We start from the raw sequence: 18,395 nt of genomic DNA, 5'->3' as shown, positions 1-18,395 counted from the left end.
CTGAATTTGAAATATATTTTAGAAAAAGAATGAAAGAACTTTATCCTCAGAAGTGGATTTTAACTTGATCCGAATTTTCAAGTAGCCCGGAAATGTATTAGATCGCCTGCTTTTTAATACCATGACTGCGTGTACGTTTCATGCGCTAACTAGCTGCATAAATTCAGACACCAGAACGCCATTTTTATCAACTGCCACAATCACTGTACAAAGCACGTTTTCAGGCATTCGTATTTTTCTAATTTTGTCAACAGCCCACAAAAGCCAGATGTTGAGTTTAGTGACTTACTGCCAATTAAAGCTCAGTCTAATAAACAAAAAACAGTAGAATGAAAGTGCAACCAACACATTAATCTTTTTGGCTCGTTAAACGTTGAAAAATTGTTGTTAGGTAAGAAAAATGTACCATCATAGAACTTTTCATCAACCAACGCAAAACAAACGCTTTGAATAAAGCATCTATGGTAAAACGTAAATCAATTTAAAAGGTGGTTTGTTAAAACTAGCTTGTTACTAAGAAGGCGTTTCAAAAAATTGGACCAAATTGGTATAATCAGAGAGCAAGCGTGAAAGTTGAAGACAAAGTAAAAGCAAAATGAGCAAATATAGAAGTCTATGACAGCGAGTACACGTAATACATTATGGTACGCATAATTTAAATTAAACGCCTTCAAAAAAAGGAGTTCAATTATTTATCATCAGACGATGCATGAAAATCAACAGGTCTACTCGTATCAAGGAGAACATCCCGAACGCCCCCAATAGACGAGATATTTAGTTCTTGAAAAAAAAATTGATTATAAAGCTCAAATTTAATTGGTTGAAACTAATTATAGCGAAAAGGAATCTAAATTTTCATTAAAAAGGGTTGCTTGCTCAATTCACAATTTGGTAACTTTGTATAACAAAAACGGCCCGCAAACTTTGCTCAAAAACTATTGCTTCGATATCAACAAAAATCTTCTGAGAAAAATGTGCATACATTTCAACAGTAAAAAAAACACTAGAAAAAAAACAAGATTGGATGCGCCCCTGAGCTCAACTTGACAAAACCTGTCGAGAAAGTCAGCGACAACTTGTATGCGTATTAAGAAACATAGGCGCTTAGAATTGAATTACTCTTTACACAATGTACATCCGACTAAAAATATTGATTTTCCACTTTACAAAAATTTTAAGCGTAGCTTTTCCCTTCGTCTACTATATACCATAAAAGGAAAAATCATAAGCAGCAATTATATGACAGGACGGGAAAAACTCAGCTTTGTATAAATGAGTAAGTTCTCTGCATGCATTATCCTTTAAAATTAATATAGTCCATTCAAGTATAATTTTGTATATTCTATAAAATGAAGTCCTTTTTTTCATGATTTAGAAAACAGCTATATACACAGAAGCAAACGGTGATGCATTCTACACTCCAGACACATGTTTACTCGCCGTTGAGGATTCGGTACTTGAGTTGCTGGTTCTGGCGACGCATCACGAAGAACATTCCGAGGGCGACCACTCCGAACACACAGCCGACAGCGAACAGGCCGAGACTGAGAGTGTCCGAGAGCAGGTTGTACGAGGGAGTCTCCAAGTACCTTCTGTCATCGGGAGGCATGATGATGGCAGTACTCAGAGTTCGAGTCTTGGTCAGTTTGGGCAACATTGGGTTGATACGTCGGTTAGTGTCCCTCCTAGACCTCGAGATTCCAGCTCCGCCGCAGTGAGGAACACAATCGGTGGAAGTTATGTCACCAATATCACAGGCGTTCACCTCGCAGTGCACATAGATGGTTTGTGAGTATGTGGCGACATCCTGCATCTGCGTTTTGGTCTCTGATTGGAATCGGAACGAAGTGAATTTGAAAGCCTCCTCGTATGCGGCGTTCGTAAAACCACTTGTTGAACCATGGTTGCCAGCATCCCCATTACACAGCCAATCAAAAGTAGTTTCATGCACAGTTGCGTGGTCCGTTAGTCTGTAAAAATCAGCGTCATTTGGAGAAGAAGAGGGTGTAGCCCAGCATCGGGTGCTGCTGATTCGGATGTTCTCGTGCCAAACGGTTGTGATCTTGTTCACGAAGCAAACTTCGACACCAACAAACACAACCACGGGGTTAATCTCTGCTCCAGTGGCACAATTGATCGGCAACATCTCAAACTCCAGTCTGTTCTCATCATGTTCGTCCAGGGCATTGGGTGTGCTCGGCTGGTAGGAAGCCGATACAGTTCCGTCTGGGTTGTAGTTGCACTGCACCGTCAACATGAAACACTTCTCCCGGGTGATCACAACTCCGGTACTGGAGTCATAGTCCTCTACTCTTTCCGTATTTTCGTTAACAAATACTTCACTTCCTCGTCCAATCCATCGCATGACCTGGAATTCGTACTGGATGTAATATCCATCCCCAGCGGTGTCCGATCCCACAGTTGGCGCAGGAATACCACAAATATCAGTATTGGGGCCATTGCTAAAGTGACAAAATAAACGTATCAATTGAGTGGTCAATTTATAAAAAAGGCCTCGTTGTTTTCATAATATTATGCAGCCAGTCTACTTGGCATGATATTGCGTACGGGTTTTAAGAAAAACAGAGGCAACTGATATAATTAAACCTTGAACGCATATGGAATGTTAAAGAAGGCAAACATAATTTTAAACCGCTAAAAAGCTTGTTTTCAGACCCCTTTTCACTGCGCCCAATAAACTTGACGACAATTTTTCACAACAGCTCAAGTCACGACAGAAAAAATATGATTCAATCTCATGTAACATTCATTGGTTTGTACCATGATTTGCGTGGAAACAATCTCATTTTTTGATAGTTTATATCAAGATGAATGATCAATGATCATTGTTGCGACTTTCGAAGAAACTCATGAAGTATTTGTGCTCGGGATGCTTTTTTTCCTCCGACTTCCGAAAGGTATTGTTATCTTGAGGTCAAATTTAAGATATTTCACCTGTGATCGTTTTTCGTGAAGTTATGGGGTTTAAGTATTGCCACTTTGGGACAATTAGGGCGCGGGCTTTTTTTGTGCCATTAACAAGCTGCGATTTAATAATCCGGCTTAGAAAATGCTCCAATTGAGTTAAGGGATGCTATTTAATCTATTTTTTACTTTGACTAATGCGAAATATATCATTTTCTTCTTTCCATAGCTAAAAAAAATACATAGCCTCTATTCTTGACATAGCTAAAAAAACTAAAAAAGCACAATTTTGATTTTTTTTCATTTCTTTGAAACCTTGACAATTTTTTTAAACCGAATACTACGGATCTTAGATGTTAAAAGGCAGTCGGAACATTCAGGGATTCGCCCTGATACGGGCAGTCTAGTTCATTTTTAGTATTAAGTCAATGTCTGGAAACAAAATTACGAATGGAAGTTATTGTTTCAACCATTTTACAAAAGGCAAAGAAACTATGACGCAGCATGGGTGTTTCCGCCCGATTTTAAATCAACAAAAACGTTTAAATCAACAAAACGAGTTTCAACAAACTGCAAATAAATTTCAATTTCTGAAAGTTAGGTACCTTAAAGAAAGCGCCAATAGTAGAGCAAATATGGCATCATATTACAACCCTACAAGATTCCATCGGAATTTCAACAAAATTGGCCAAAATTTTTTGTACTGCAGATAAAAATTAAACTGGGGAAATCATCAGCGCTGAAAAATATCTTGGTTTAGAGTAAGAACTGATTGTCTTTTGATTTAAAACGTGTAATAGCCTCATTTATAAATATTTTCAGCGTATTATAACTGGTGAGTCAACCATTTCACTTGAAAAAGTCAATTCTCTCATAAATCAAGAATGAGATCATACATTTAAAAAATGATTCAAAAATGCTCTTTTTTGTGATGGAAAACACAAGGAAATTCCTTAGCTGTAAAATCGCACTGACCTGCTGATGTCGAAAAAAAGAGTTCCAGTGTAACTTGAGCTGGAGTGAGATATCTGGCACTGGGAAGCAGCTGGCGCCGAGGGATTAGTATTGTCTCCAAATTGAAGGGCGCCAGATGTCTGACCGAAGACAGCATCGTCACCAACATGCACAGTTATACCATCTAGTCCACACATAACAGTTGCATCGCATTGAGCCAGTGCTGCTGCGGATCCAGGGTCGTAGCAGGTGGGATCATTATCAGCAATGAAGGTCTGCCCAGCGTCGCATACTTGAGAACTTATGACACCAGTTAAGCTGCAAGTCACTTGTCTAAATACATTGATTACTTGTAAGTTAACTCATCCATGTTCCTGTTCTTTAAAAAAAAGCGGAATATGCAACAGTAGGAAACCAATCAACATTACAAGAGTGCTGTAGATAACTTATCGCACCTGCAAGTAAAACAATTTGTCCCAAGATAGTTTACCAGAATAAATTTGGATTTATTCCAAAACATATTGATATATAAATTCAAAGCACCGAGATGACTATGTCTGTCTTGACAGGAGACAGGTTCGATGTATCTAGTGGCGTTCCAAATCCTATTAAGAGGATTTGGTACGCCCCTCAAATCCTTTTCAGAATCTCCTGAGCTATTTCCCACCCTACCGCTAATGCAGTTAAACCAGTGACAATATTGATATGGTGGTGCTAGGGATTTTAGCAGACCGGTTTTTTAGCAGACTCAGAACACTTATAAAGTGTGATAACTAACTTCAAACGCGGAATTGGCGATTAGCGACCGCTTGCTCCGCTGCGCTTCAATTCATTACGAGTGTTATTGTGCGCTTAAACCTTTGTTTTGCCGCTAATTTAGACTGTTGTGTTTTTGAAGTGGATAATTTTGGTGGCGTCCCTCGTGCTTGAAGGACCGAATGCTTGAAATTAATTTTAGCTTACTTTGAGCCAATCAGTATTCAAAATATCAAAGTAAATCGCGAAAACCTCAAAGTAAGAAAATAAATTCAGGCCATTAGTGTTAATATTGACCGATTAGATAATAAGCAGATGAGTTTTCAAGACTGAAAAATTCTAATGTCTTTGACCTCATTAATCTTGATGAGTATCTCAAAAGTATTGCGGTTGTAACCCGCAATTTGTAATATTTTTGAATATTTTCCACTGATTTAATACATTTTCTGTTAATATTGACTTCGATTTTGTGAGAAAGGCATTTAGCCAATAGAGACGCTTAGCGGTTTTGATTGGTTGAAATTTTTCAACCATTCAGTCCTTCAAGCATGAGAACCCTCCCCGATAATTTTGTTTACAAATTGCGAGCTAATTGTATGAATTGGGGAAGCTTGGCCCCAGACTGAGCGTCTTTTTGAATCCGCCAATCAATCATCCATCACTTTATTACGTTGGTCTGGTAAAAGACTCCTTTTTCACTTTTTATGCTAAAAGATTGGTCTGCTAAACGATCGGTCCCCTGATATGGTTTGTAGTTTGATTTGACGTATTACGTTCAATGTATTCAACTGTTTTCGATTAATAAATGTCAAAGATCAATTTTAAAATCCTTTCTTGAGGTGATAAAAAGGAGCTATGGGGTATATGCGAATTTGTCCATTTCAGATAGTTTTACGGTAAGGCCTTGCGTTGTTCTTCTCTTTAAAAAATACTGTTAGAAAACACAGAGTTTATCTTTATAATAGTAGCACCCGATCTATGGGTGGACTCGGCCGAAGTGATTTACTTCAATATGCAGTAAATAGATACATCTGCAAATATACTACATAACATGAACTTAGGAAAGTTTCAATTTCGAAATATATTCAATAATAAGATATGTTCAACTACAGATATGGAAAGTTCCACATTGATAATGTCAACGACATTACACTCCACCTCTCAGTCGAAAGGTCGGTGGTTCGAGGCCCATCCCTGTCTGTGCATCCGAGTGAGGCAAGAATCTTCAGACCAAAATAATCAAACACATAGACTGCATGTAATAATTAAAGAGGGACATAAAAGCGGTTCTCGGTAAAAGATGAACAGCTTGTATGTTGATCATTTCCCTCGTGGACAAAACAGTCTTTAAGGAATTCAGTTAGTTGATGGATTGCTTACGTCTTCATTGTTGTGCAGACTTACTGCAAAAAACACTTACTGTGAGCGGCTGAATTATTAAATTTTCGTGAACAAACGAGTAGCAAACAATAACAAGACTGCTCGTATCAGGGAGAAGCCCTGAATGTTCCGACTGCCTTTTAAATTTTATGGAGCAGTAATAACATAAATATCATTAACAAATTCAATGTAATAACAAAAAAGAGTTTCTATAAAAATCATCCCCCACACGCCATATAAACTACGAAAGAACTGATTTCGCTCCTTGTAACAAATCAATTATGGCAAAAAATCTTCTTTCAGCCAATTTGGAACGATTTCTATGACGGATTAAATGTCCGCTTACGCGTTAATAGCGCGAAATATATCGCGCGTTAATTGTCCCAAAGTAGTTCAATCTTTAAACCCCCATAAATTTACGGAAAATGATCACAGCTAAAAAATCTTTTCAAATTTCAGCTCAAGCCAACAATACCTTTTGAATCATATTTAAAAATTCCGTCAAAATGGCTAGTTAAAAAGTCCAAATTTGTCTGAAAAAAAACCACCCCGAGCACAAATATTCCGTTACTTTGAAAAACAAAAAGACACCGAAAAAAAACCTATTTTAATTAATGAAATAAGTTAGGCGTATTAAAATGAAACGTTAGTTCTTACTAATGTCCCTTCACTTTGAACTTTGGCTAAAATAATTAAAATGCTTTGGCATTGCGTAGTGTTCAACGAATATTAATTCAGCTACGCTAAAAAGCAGTCGGAATATTCGGATACATTAATTGCGTTCATCGTTCCATTCAGTTTATAATTGCGGCATGTGGCTAATAATTCGCTGAAATTTTCTATTATTATTGTTCCGACTTTCCTAACGAAAGTAAGGAATATAGTTTTGATATCATTCAAAACATATTGTTCTCCTGAGCTTAAATTTGAAAAGATATTTCACTTGTGATCATTTTTCGCTAAGTTATGGGGGTTTAAAGGCTGCTATTGTGGCCAATCGAGGACAATTAACCCGCGATATTAAAGCGTAAGCGGAAATTTAAACCTTCTAAAAATCGTTCCAAATTGGTTGAAATCAGCCTTTTGCCATAGTCGATTTGTTATTAGGAGCAAAATCTATCAATTTGTACTTGATTGGCGTGTGAGTAGACGATTTTCACAAATTAAATCAAATTTAAAAAAAAATCATTTTTATTCATTACATTTACTTTGTTCATGTTATTACTGATCCGACCTTAAGAGGCAGTCGGGTCATTCAGGGCTTCGCTCTGATACGAGCAGTCTTGTTTTCTCTTTGCTTCAGTCTTTAGTAAGTAGCGCCTAGAAAGCAGCTTACCTAGGAAAGCAGGTAGCCTCGAATTGTCTGTCCACAAACGTTCCTTGTTGACTATTACAGCTGCCTGCGAAAGTTGCCTCTGGAAGCCCGTAACTCGTCAGATCTGCAACAGCAATTCAATTGCAAACAAAAGAAGCAACATCGTCACATCTTGAAATTATATTGAACAGTTTATTATAATCGTTTGATTCATCATCTCACTTTGAAAAAGAAAAATCTCCAAATTCCAGTTTTTTTTCAATGTTTTTAAAGATCAAAATATGGTGTGCTTTTTGCGCAGCAGCCGACTTTTCTTTTTCCTTCGAATTTGCGTCATTACTATGAATCGCAAAAATTTTTTCGAAATAATAACTTAATTAAATATGATTTTGACCCTGAGACAACTATTTTGAAAAATCTTTTTGCTCTTTGAAATACGATAAAAAGAGCTTGATACCACATTTGACCCTATACATACTTTTTTCGGGTACCTAAAATCCGGCGGGAAAATCAACCCTTTAGAGAGTGGTCGGAATTAATACAACGAACCACTCATTTTTTGTAACAACTGAATACCTTTTTGAATCCAAATAATGACTGAAACAGGTCGGATATTTATTAAACTTTTTAATGTTCGTGGACCTTTTTTTAAGTCGATCAAATACATTTTTGAGAACCCATTTTGACAAAAAAAATGCACCGCAGGCAATTCTGTAAAAAAACGGGCCAAAAATGCAGTTTTAGGCTTTTTTGGAAAGTTTTGACCAAAGATTCTCCTTTTTTGGCGCGCGTCCACTTCAAAAATCCGTCCCTACTTTCATACTAGAATGACAGGGTCATTGGAAACAAATTGTTTTGAATTGAAAGCAAACCTGAGAACTAAATTCACGTTCTTATTAATTAAAACAAATCAAATTCAAATTATAACAATTCTGTGCTTTAAACATCACTGTTTGTCACGCCGTTTCCTTGGATACTTATAACATTTGAGCTTCCTAACACAGATTCGCTCAGATTCCTAATTCTTCCTTTTTTTTTCTTTTATTTATCATCGCTTTTGTCGTTTAACATGCCAAACTTAAATGAAAGCTCTCTCCGATATATAAAAGCTCGCAAACCGGAAAAAATTTGTCTATGATTCTTAAAAATATCGCATTGCTGAATTTCTTATACAGTGCTTCGATAGGTCGTTTCAGCTGACTGGAAGAAAATTTATGGCAAACGCATGTTTTTTTTTAATTTACACTCATTTAGTCTCGATAGGTGAAAAAAAAATGAGGGAGAACAAAGAAAGAGGGAAAACAACGTACTCAAATCAGCGGTTCCTGCACCACACCATCCGGTAAAACAGCACAAGGCCAGAACGACCAAACTCAGTGCCAAATTCTGAAACAAAAAACATCATTTTCCCCGCGACTTTTTATTATAATTCGTATTTATACTAAATTAATAATATGTTAACAAAATATAAAAACATAAAATTAAATTCAGTTAATTAATTTATTCTCATTCAGTAATTCTCTCTTTCAGAATTAATAAACCTATTTTATTCGTTTTTATGTTTATTATTGGGATATACTTTGGCACAGAACACTAACGGAACTAAGAAATGTGTATTTTTTTCAGACTCAGTTATTTAAAATGGTCGCCTCAAACAACACAGGATTCGATTTTGTTCGAGGACCAAATTCAAATTTTAAAGTATATTTTTCAAGGAAAAGAATAAGATATAATAATAAAAAAACAACACAGGAGCCGGTTTACATCCGACCTATGAAAATAAAATTGCTAAAACCATTATCAGATTTATGAAAACTGAAACTTACCATAATTGCGTTCGGTTCGTTCTTCTCTCAAACAGATACTTTTTTCAAAAAGCTCACAGAAACCAACTGGCAAAAAACTCAAAGAATGAAGAATAAAATAAAAAATGGCCGTTGAGTAGTTGAAAAGAGACCATAGATGGCAAATCACGTTTACCAATTACAATTGCTCTCGCTTCGATGGTTTTAATTGCTGACTGAGATTGGTAAGCTTTTGGAATTGTATTGAAAAGTAGAAGTTGAGTCTTTTAATTAAACTGAACGCCTGATTTTTGCATGTTTTGCTTGCCAAAAGAGACCATTAGACTCAGAAGATATCGGCGCCTGATGGTCTAAGCAACCCACAGCTTTAACATTTTACGCACAAAGCAATATGTTCAAAAGTACAATAACTTTTTTTCGAAGCACGTGAAAAGTTAAAAAGCTCAACAATCAACTTTTCAAAGCAAATCTTTCATACAAATTGGTAAAATATCACGTAATTTATTCCAAAGTGGTGAATGAAAGATGTTTTACCACACTTCGACTTCGAAAATCAAAAACTCGAGACAAAAAACGAAAAAAAAACTGTTTTTCTCAGTTTTTGTAAACAAACAAAATACGAAAAGATTTTAAGCAAAACTAAGTTGTAGTAAAAAGAGCATATGGTTAGTGTGAAGTGCACAGAATATTTTGAGTGAAAACTTTGTCTTTCAAAGGAAGTATTCAAATATTGAATAAGAACGTTCACTTTAAAAAGTCTGTCACAATTACATTTAAAAAAATTTCCGATCCAAAGCTCAACTGTGTCGAAAAATCTTCCGCAACTTCCGAATTAGTTATCGGCGATTGAACAAATGTTCTGACTCGGCAACAAATTTAAATTTAAAAATGAAATTCAGAAAATGAACAACGGTAGCCAGTTGCTTAGCAAGTAGCGCATCATGTTGCGATGACAGGAATAGCTAAACAAAAACGAAAAATATTTCTGTACTCTTTTGGAATTTTTTGAAATCTTTGGAAAGCGGGAAACTATTAAAACTCAGTTTCAACAAGTAGCCATAACTAATCTAAACAAATTTAACTTCAGCAACCTATAGCAGAACGCGACATCAACCCTTTCATCCACTCGTCCAGCTTTAAATCAGCCTGAGCAGCAAAAGTCAGGCCAGTTTTTCCCCGCAAAAATTTTGTTTTGAATCGCAATCACGACGGAAGGAGCTCTAGAATAGATGTGAATAATCTTTCATATGAATAGCTTGAAAAGGCAGTAACTTCCAGTTCATATTTCATAAACTACCGTAGTTTGGTCACAGTTTTGGATGATGTAAAAATTGACTTTTGACAAGGTAACGAACAATTTAAGACATTGGTATCTTCAGTCTTAAGAACTTGGCGACCAAAAAAGTGACAAATTTTCGAAGTCAGCAACCAGGAATGTGCGTCCCCCTCACATCACCAGTGACAATTCAGCCACTCAGCTGTTCAGGACAATCTCAGAAGCCCGAGCCAGCAGTCTACCACGCGATCAAGGGTAAGTCATCCCTTTCTCCGGGCGGCAAGTCAGGCTACTACAAGAACTGTCTCAAAGCCCCCCCCAGCTGTTCAGGAAATCCTCGATGGTCCTCCTGGGTGTTCAGGACTGTCGCAGAGGTCCCCCCAGTTGTTTGAAGAGGTCCTTTCAGCTGCTCAGAAGCAACATTAAATTCAGGCCAGATAAAAAAATTTTGTTTGTTTTGGCTCAAAATTCAAAACCACTGTGCAATGTTTGCACCGATCTAATTCATTGTGCTATTTCACAACCTATAGTTTGTATCATACCTTGCATTCTGAATTGTTAATCCTCGGGGTGCAAAGGTAGATTTGGTTTTAAAAACGTACCCTGATGACACTGTGTTGATAACTGAAAAAAAAAATGAAATCAATGTAATATACCAATCCAAAAAATTTCTCAAAACTTGTACAAAAAATAAGAACGCCCAGAGGAGCGTAAGATTTCCTTTTATAACTTGATCAGTGAGGTTCAAAAAAGTTTTCTCATCTCATTTAAAACGTAAAACTGTGTTTTCAGCCAAGTTTCACTGCTAGAATTCTAACTATCAAAAACACTTGATACTTCATAGCTTATTAAAACCCTATACAAATTACGCACGCTCGTAGTGCCAACAGGACCGTTCGTAATTTTTCTGTCGACAAAAAACAATTGATACCCAAAGCTATTTTCCTTCCATATCAAAACTTCTCTTTTAACATTAATTAACCATTCCTATAATCTTTTTACGACTTCGACGATGGCTCCAAAAGTTTCACAACAAGCGCTCATAAAAAATGGAAGTTTCGTTAAATTTTTTTTGAAGCCTTGAACGACAACTTAGCAATCAAAACGCTACTTAATTAGAGAATGTAAAAATAACCACTAAGGACTTTTTCAAATGCCTGCAAGAATTACAAGATTGGCAGATGATATAACTTCGTTTCCTCTTGCAGACGAGCAAAATCTTACAAATGATAATTCTTCGCTATGAAGCTGCAAATGTTTGCTAATCAAACAAATGCGACGATACGAAAAACATGATATTGAGATACAGATAGATGACTCCCCCAGTCACTGTACTCTACAACTATCTTCGCATTTGATCCCAGCCAGCAGTGGTATTCACGTTCGAACTTCCACCAGAACTTACAACACGTACAATGTTTCTAGGGCAGCCTTTAGTTTCGATACTATAGAATAACTGTGCCATCTAACCCTTCTGCAATTCGCCAGCACACACACTACGACTACACTACTCAGGGAAAAAACAGTATGACAGAGAATTCGAGAACGATGCAACATTTTCCATGGCTGACTGCATAAACGACAATGCGATTCTGTATACTATCAACCTGGTTCCTGCGAAAACCTGGAGTTCTCTAGAAACGATCAATATCCATTGAATCCATCACTACAACGGCAACAGACTCCGGCTAACGGCCTCAACATGCATTCGACGGATCGACTGTGTTCAAGAATCGCAACTCAGTCAATCGCGATTTCCGCTGTACTCATCAGAACACAAGCAACAACGCATTTTATTAAAACATAAAAGATTTCAAGCGTTCTGTTATTAGGCTGCCGAAGTTCAAGGGTAATCTATTAGAATTGCTAATTGATTTGAGCTGTTCGAAGCTGCAAAAGCGAACAATCCCAAATTAAATGATGTGGATAAACATTTACCTGCTGTCACTGTGTGTCCATGGAATCAAAAACAATGTGGAGAGCTACGGAACGAACTCTTCACAGTATACTAAAGCAATAGAAGAGTTTTTAGGCGCTTTCGGAAAATTTTGACGTCGCGCATTCCCCTAAAAATTAAAAAATAATGGGCGCCTTTAAAAAAGTTTTAGTGTTGGTCAGCGAAATCGGATGTCATAAAATAGTACCAAAAGGGGAACTTTTAGGTCGTCCAGGGATCGAATCCTTGAGGGCAGGGAGGAGGAGGAGTGCGTGCGCCGTTCCAGATCCGCAACTGCCTGCTCGCAAAAAATTCAACGGAGGATAAAATTCAGGTAACTAGTTGCAGTATCACAGCTAATCGCAAATATAAAACGATTCGAACGTGTGCAAAACATGAATACGAGCTGAGAAAATGGGTTTAAAAAAATGCACATTCGAATTCATTCTGATTCATACGTTCATATAAGCTTCGCTTTAAAACGCAGTTAAAACAATTTTCATCCCGATTTTCAAATTAATTACAAGTGGCAGAATAAAACTTGCCATGAATGGCATTTTATCTCACATTTAATTGTAATTAGAAAAAAAACTTTCACCTTTTTGTGAAAAAAAGCTCACCAAAAAAGCCTTGGTTTTTCAAGTATTTTGAAAGAAATTGAGATTTGATGGTTGGTTTTACCGAACTGAAGCATATAAACATGAAAAGTCTTGCAAACGATTCCGAAAAGAAAAAATGAAAAGCGATCCAAATTATTACCAATATTCCAACTCAAAATCCAAAATTAACCAGATTAAGTTTTAAACCCTAAAGGAAAAAAATTGGCATAAGTTATAGCTGAGTCAAATAATCGATGCCTACAATTATTAGAGACTATCAGGAGCCCTTAGGAAAACTTTGAAACCTTTCAAGTAATTTCTGATGAACAAAAAACTGTGTGAAAAAAGTCAATTGAAAGATCAAAACAAAGTTCACAAGTTTTTCAGGCGCTGTTTTGATTTCTGTGTGTTTTCATTTCGCTGGTTTTATAAAATCGAATACTGCTTTTAAATACAGAAATCAAAGGCAGTTCGCTATTCTTTGTTGACTTGTAATTTTCTATAATCACAGTTAATTCACCTAATATATGAATTCGAAACAGATTTGCATCAAAACCGAAACGAGGCAGAAAAATGGTCCGCCGACCAGGACCGGGAGCAGTTCCTGGGTAAAAGAGCCGACCCGGTTGACCGTTGAGGTCTCACCACCTCTTCTCGCTCTGATGTTGGGCGAGGTTCTTCTCGCTAGAAATCATAGCGAGAAAAACCAAGATAGTATTTTATGAAATTTCTGATAAACTAAGTACAGGGTAGGAACACATTCAGAGGAATGATCGAAACAACGATCACAAGTTTTTAGGGCGCTGTTTTAAAACTGATTTGAATAAGTTGTCAATTTGCGTATTTTATGACATTGAATTTTGCTTTAAATACCGAAATTTATGGCAGTTCGTTATTCTTTGTTGAATTGTATTTTCCGATTATTACGGTTAATTTACGCATGAAATGCGAGCTAACCGAAATTAATCTAAATCAGAACGAAAACGAGGCAGAAATACATCCAGAAATTACCCCACAAAAAAATATTGAGCCTCGAACATGTTACTTTTGTTTTAGTTATTGGATCAACCGCAGAATCCCCTCATGAGACATACATACCCAAGTATGTATTGGTTCTGAAAAAAAATTCTGTACAAAAATGCAATTCATACAAACGCGCAAATAAAAATGCATTTTACATTTTTTATGTTAGTTAGACAAATTAACATTAAAACTTTGATAGATTAACTTTGAACGAATCTAGCATTACGAGGCCAAACTGTGCATTTTGTGCATTGTAAACGGATTCCGCAACAAGGACGCTCCCTTTGTTCTTCTTTTGTTCTTTCATTCACTTTGATCACTCCGACAAAATTTTAACATGTTTACAGACTTGTCTCTGGAATCCAGGAACATACAGACACAAAATTGTGCGCCTATCCAGTGCACAGTTTGGCCTCGTAATGAGGCTATCCTCGAAGCTAGCTTATGAAAAACCATTGGATCCAGACGACGCCGCCTTCCAGTGGTGGATCCGACATCTTGGGCCCCACCAAGATGCAAATGGCGTCAAGCCCCCCCTCCCATTGGGTCGGGAGAAGCTCAGAAGTCTCCGGGTTTTCGGTTACGGAGCGTCTGAAGCCGGCCAGGCTGCTCCGTCTGCTAATCCTTATACTACTACTCCGCTCCGGCATTAATCCAAACCCTGGTCCAGGGCCTTACTTTTGCTCCCCTTGCTCTTTCCGCATCAAACGCACCCAGCCCAGTGTCTGGTGCCACATCTGTGGTTACATTCACCTTAAATGTAGTGGTCTTACCCACCTTAACCAACACCACCCTGACTACTATTGCCCTACCTGTACCTCTACCTACATTTTACCTCCCCCAGGCACCAGGTCCTCCAACTTGACCACCCCCAACTCCCAAACTTGTTCAACTTCCCTAACCGCCCCCCAACCCCACCTCCCTAACCCCCCTCCCCCTCCCACCCTTCCCACCTCCTCGAATAATAATTCCTCCTCCCAAAACCGCGCAAATCGTAATCGTGTAAATAGTGTAAATAACTCAAGTTCAAACAACCATTTTAATCATACTGCTGTTAATAATGTAAATAGTTCACCACACCCCGCCAAAGGCCTTTTAAAAATCCTTCAATTTAATTGCAACGGTATCTCCGGAAAAGCACCCGAAATTGCTGCTTTCCTATCTCAAAATCAAATTCATATTGCTGTCTTCCAAGAAACTAAATTAAGAAAGAAATCGCGAAACCCCTCACTTGGCTCACATTACACTTTAATCAGAAAAGATCGAGAAAAAGAAGGGGGCGGTCTTCTCATAGCCATACATGAGTCGATACAATACGAAGAAATAAATATTAACAACGATGGAACACTAGAGGCTATGGGCATATCAGTGGTAGCCAGTTCATCCAAGCTTCGTATTTATAATTTCTACATCCCCCCTCGCTCGAGCTGTCCCCCTGGTTACTCTGCGTCCCTTGCCGAACTACTTGCACCTGGGGACGCCTTAGTACTCGGGGATGCCAACGCACATTCTCAACTATGGAACTCAAACATCGAGGAAGATCAACGCGGCTCTGTACTTAGCAATGAAATAACCGAATCCACCTTTGCACCATTAAATGATGACACACAAACCAGAGTCCCTTTTAACTCAGAAAACCAACTCTCGTCACCAGATATTTCCCTCGTATCCCAATCGCTCTTACTCTCCACATCATGGACCCCAATTAAATCTCTAGGATCAGATCACCTACCCATTCTTCTAGAACTACCCTTGGATGATTTTATAAATTTTTCACCTAAAAGGACTTTTATAAATTTTTTAAAAGCAGATTGGATCAAATTCACAGAGGAAATTGAGGAGGGTTTCCTTTCAGCGGTTCCACCTTCCGGAGTTGCCGCCGGAGAGAAATTCTTGAGGGACCTGGTGCTCAGGGCAGCACTCCACCACATCCCCGCTGGCCGTATTCGCCACTTCACTCCCTCTCTTTCCCCCGAGTCCACTGCCCTTGCCGCCGAAAGAGATTTAAGCCGACAACAAAACCTTCCCCCAGAAGTCATATCCCAACTGAACTGTAGACTCATGAAACAGACAGCAAAGGACAAAGAAAATAAATGGCGAGAATTCCTCCGGACTTGCGACTACCGCACTGGTGCCAGAAAGTTCTGGAAAGTGGTACGCTCCTTAAATGGATCTAAGCCCGTGGCAGGAAGATACCCCATTACTTTTGGTTCTAAACCCATACACTCACCTCGTGATATTACCAGCTCTTTTAACAAACAATTCACCAATGCCAGACCCCACGCCTCTGACAAACTCCTTCGTATAACGAGAAGAAAAATTGCCAAACTACCGCTGTCAGACAGCCCAATTTTTACCCCTGAAAATACTAAACAAGCCATTGCAGACAGCAAACCATCGCGAGCGCTAGGTCCCGACGGCCTTTGTAATATACATCTTAAACATCTCGCCCCACTTGCTACACAATACTTAACATACCTTTTTAATATCTCTTTGTCCGAAAACATTATCCCCCAAATTTGGAAAAACTCAAAAATTGCACCGCTTCCAAAGCCCAATAAGGATCTTAAACAGTCAACATCTTACAGACCTATATCCTTACTCTGCCCAGCAGTTAAAATTCTGGAGAGGCTCGTTCACCCCATCTTTACTAAACATCTCCCCAACGCCAAACACCAACACGGCTTCCGCCCTTTTCACTCCACCACCACAGCTCTCTCCACTCTCGAATTTTACATTTCAGACGGTTTTAACCAAAATCGCCCCCCTAAACGTACGGTACTGGCCACACTTGACTTATCTAAGGCTTTCGACATGGTGTGTCATCGCTCACTTGTGGAACTCGTTCATGACACTCCCCTCCCAAGAAGTCTAGTCCGCTGGCTAAGTAATTACCTTAATGGTCGACAGGCTGCCACCTCATTCCGTGAACACACATCCCCCCATCGAATAATCCACTGTGGCGTACCCCAAGGTTCCGTTTTATCACCCACACTCTTCAATTTTTATGTCCATGATGCACCGCCACCTCCCGATAATGTAAACCTTGTTTCGTATGCAGACGATTTCCACCCCTTCGCAAGTAGTTCCAATATTGATATCGCCTCAAACTCCATCAATAGCTACCTAAAAAGGCTCTACGATTTTTTCACCTCACGCAAACTAAGTTTCGCGTCCTCTAAAGGATCAGTTACACTTTTCTCCTCTTATAACAAAGAATTTAATAAAACACCTAGTGTTCTTTTAAATAACAAGGCGCTACCCCTAAACAAAAATCCAACAATCTTAGGGGTGACTTTTGATCCAACACTTTGTTTTGCCACCCACTGCAAACAATCCGCTGAAAAGGCCAGACGCAGGATCGGAATCCTGAAGGCATTAGCAGGATCAACCTGGGGTCACTCCAAAGAAACCCTCCTCCTAACTTTTAAAGCTTTAATTCGCCCCATACTTGACTATGCAGCCCCCGCATGGTCCCACGCATCAAGTAACACCTCCATAAATTGCCTGCAGGTTGCCCAAAACCAATCCCTTCGCGTTGTTACTGGATCAAATCTAATGAGTTCCACTGCCCACCTGCACAGTGAATCTGAAATCCTAACGGTCAAAGACCACCATACCCTTCTGTCATCTCAATTTTTTATCTCTACCTATCGTTCCCACCATCCCATCAATTTCATACATTCACATCCCCCTCCTCCCCGTCTACTTCGCCCCTCAATTATAAGCTGCTTCAAAGAAGACACCCAGAAAATTTTAACCGACTTTTCAGTCTACGCAAACCACCCTCTAGTTCTGGACGACCGAGACGAAGTCTCCACTTTTATTTTTAACTACTACAAACCAATTTTAAAAGACAACCATACCTCCCTTGTAACCAAGTTCCTAGCCAAAACCCCTCCGTCTAAAGTTATTTGTATCCCTCCCCCAAAGATTGACCCCTCTGAAAAATCTCTCCCACGTCCCACGCGCTGTAAGCTCTCCCAACTCCGGTCTGGCTACAGCCGGCTCCTTAACACCTACCTATCCCGCCTCGACAGCTCCATCTCCCACCTTTGCCCAACCTGTTCCCTTGCCCCCCACACAACATGTCACCTTTTCAACTGCTCCCAAAACCCCTCCCCACTCACCCCAGCAGACCTGTGGCTTCGGCCGGTAGAGGTTGCAAAGTTCCTTGACCTGGAGACAGAAGAGCCCAACCCGACCCGCGTGGGCTAACAACAACAACAACAACATGAAAAACCATTGTTTTCTCTATCCTAAACCATTTTTTTTGGCTTTTTTTTTGGGTTGGGTAATTGTACGGTTGAGCCCAGTAATTTTAAAACAGGAAAAAATTAAGGGCTATGACGCCAATCCAAACACAGTAAAATAAAACAATTATTCTGATAGACGTTTTTCCATAAAAAAATTATCGGAAAGGAAT

At 38.7% G+C, this 18,395-nt stretch overlaps 1 protein-coding gene across 1 annotated transcript; it reads right to left on the bottom strand.

Annotated features, from left to right (window-relative positions):
- Positions 1-1,097: 1,097 nt before the first annotated feature.
- LOC134851471 (uncharacterized) lies at positions 1,098-9,353 on the bottom strand. The gene is made up of 5 exons (XM_063867580.1): positions 9,157-9,353; positions 8,641-8,716; positions 7,352-7,454; positions 3,901-4,212; positions 1,098-2,462 (listed from the first exon to the last, which is right to left on the bottom strand). The coding sequence occupies exons 1-5, from the start codon at positions 9,157-9,159 to the stop codon at positions 1,433-1,435; spliced, it is 1,524 nt and encodes a 507-aa protein (XP_063723650.1). The 5' UTR covers positions 9,160-9,353; the 3' UTR covers positions 1,098-1,432.
- Between the last annotated feature and the right edge of the window lie 9,042 nt (positions 9,354-18,395).

The sequence above is a fragment of the Symsagittifera roscoffensis genome, chromosome 1 (genome assembly GCF_963678635.1).
Source record: "Symsagittifera roscoffensis chromosome 1, txSymRosc1.1, whole genome shotgun sequence".
Lineage (NCBI taxonomy): Eukaryota > Metazoa > Xenacoelomorpha > Acoela > Convolutidae > Symsagittifera > Symsagittifera roscoffensis.
The sequence above is the reverse complement of the archived record's forward strand: the minus strand, read 5'-3'. Positions and strand labels throughout refer to the sequence as shown.

Coding starts and splice junctions, on each gene's coding strand:
- LOC134851471 (XM_063867580.1), bottom strand. Junction 7,455..8,640: donor TGCAGGAACCGCTGATTTGA/GTACGTTGTTTT, acceptor TTGCTGTTGCAG/ATCTGACGAGTTACGGGCTT. Junction 2,463..3,900: donor CTTTTTTTCGACATCAGCAG/GTCAGTGCGATT, acceptor TTGTCACTTTAG/CAATGGCCCCAATACTGATA.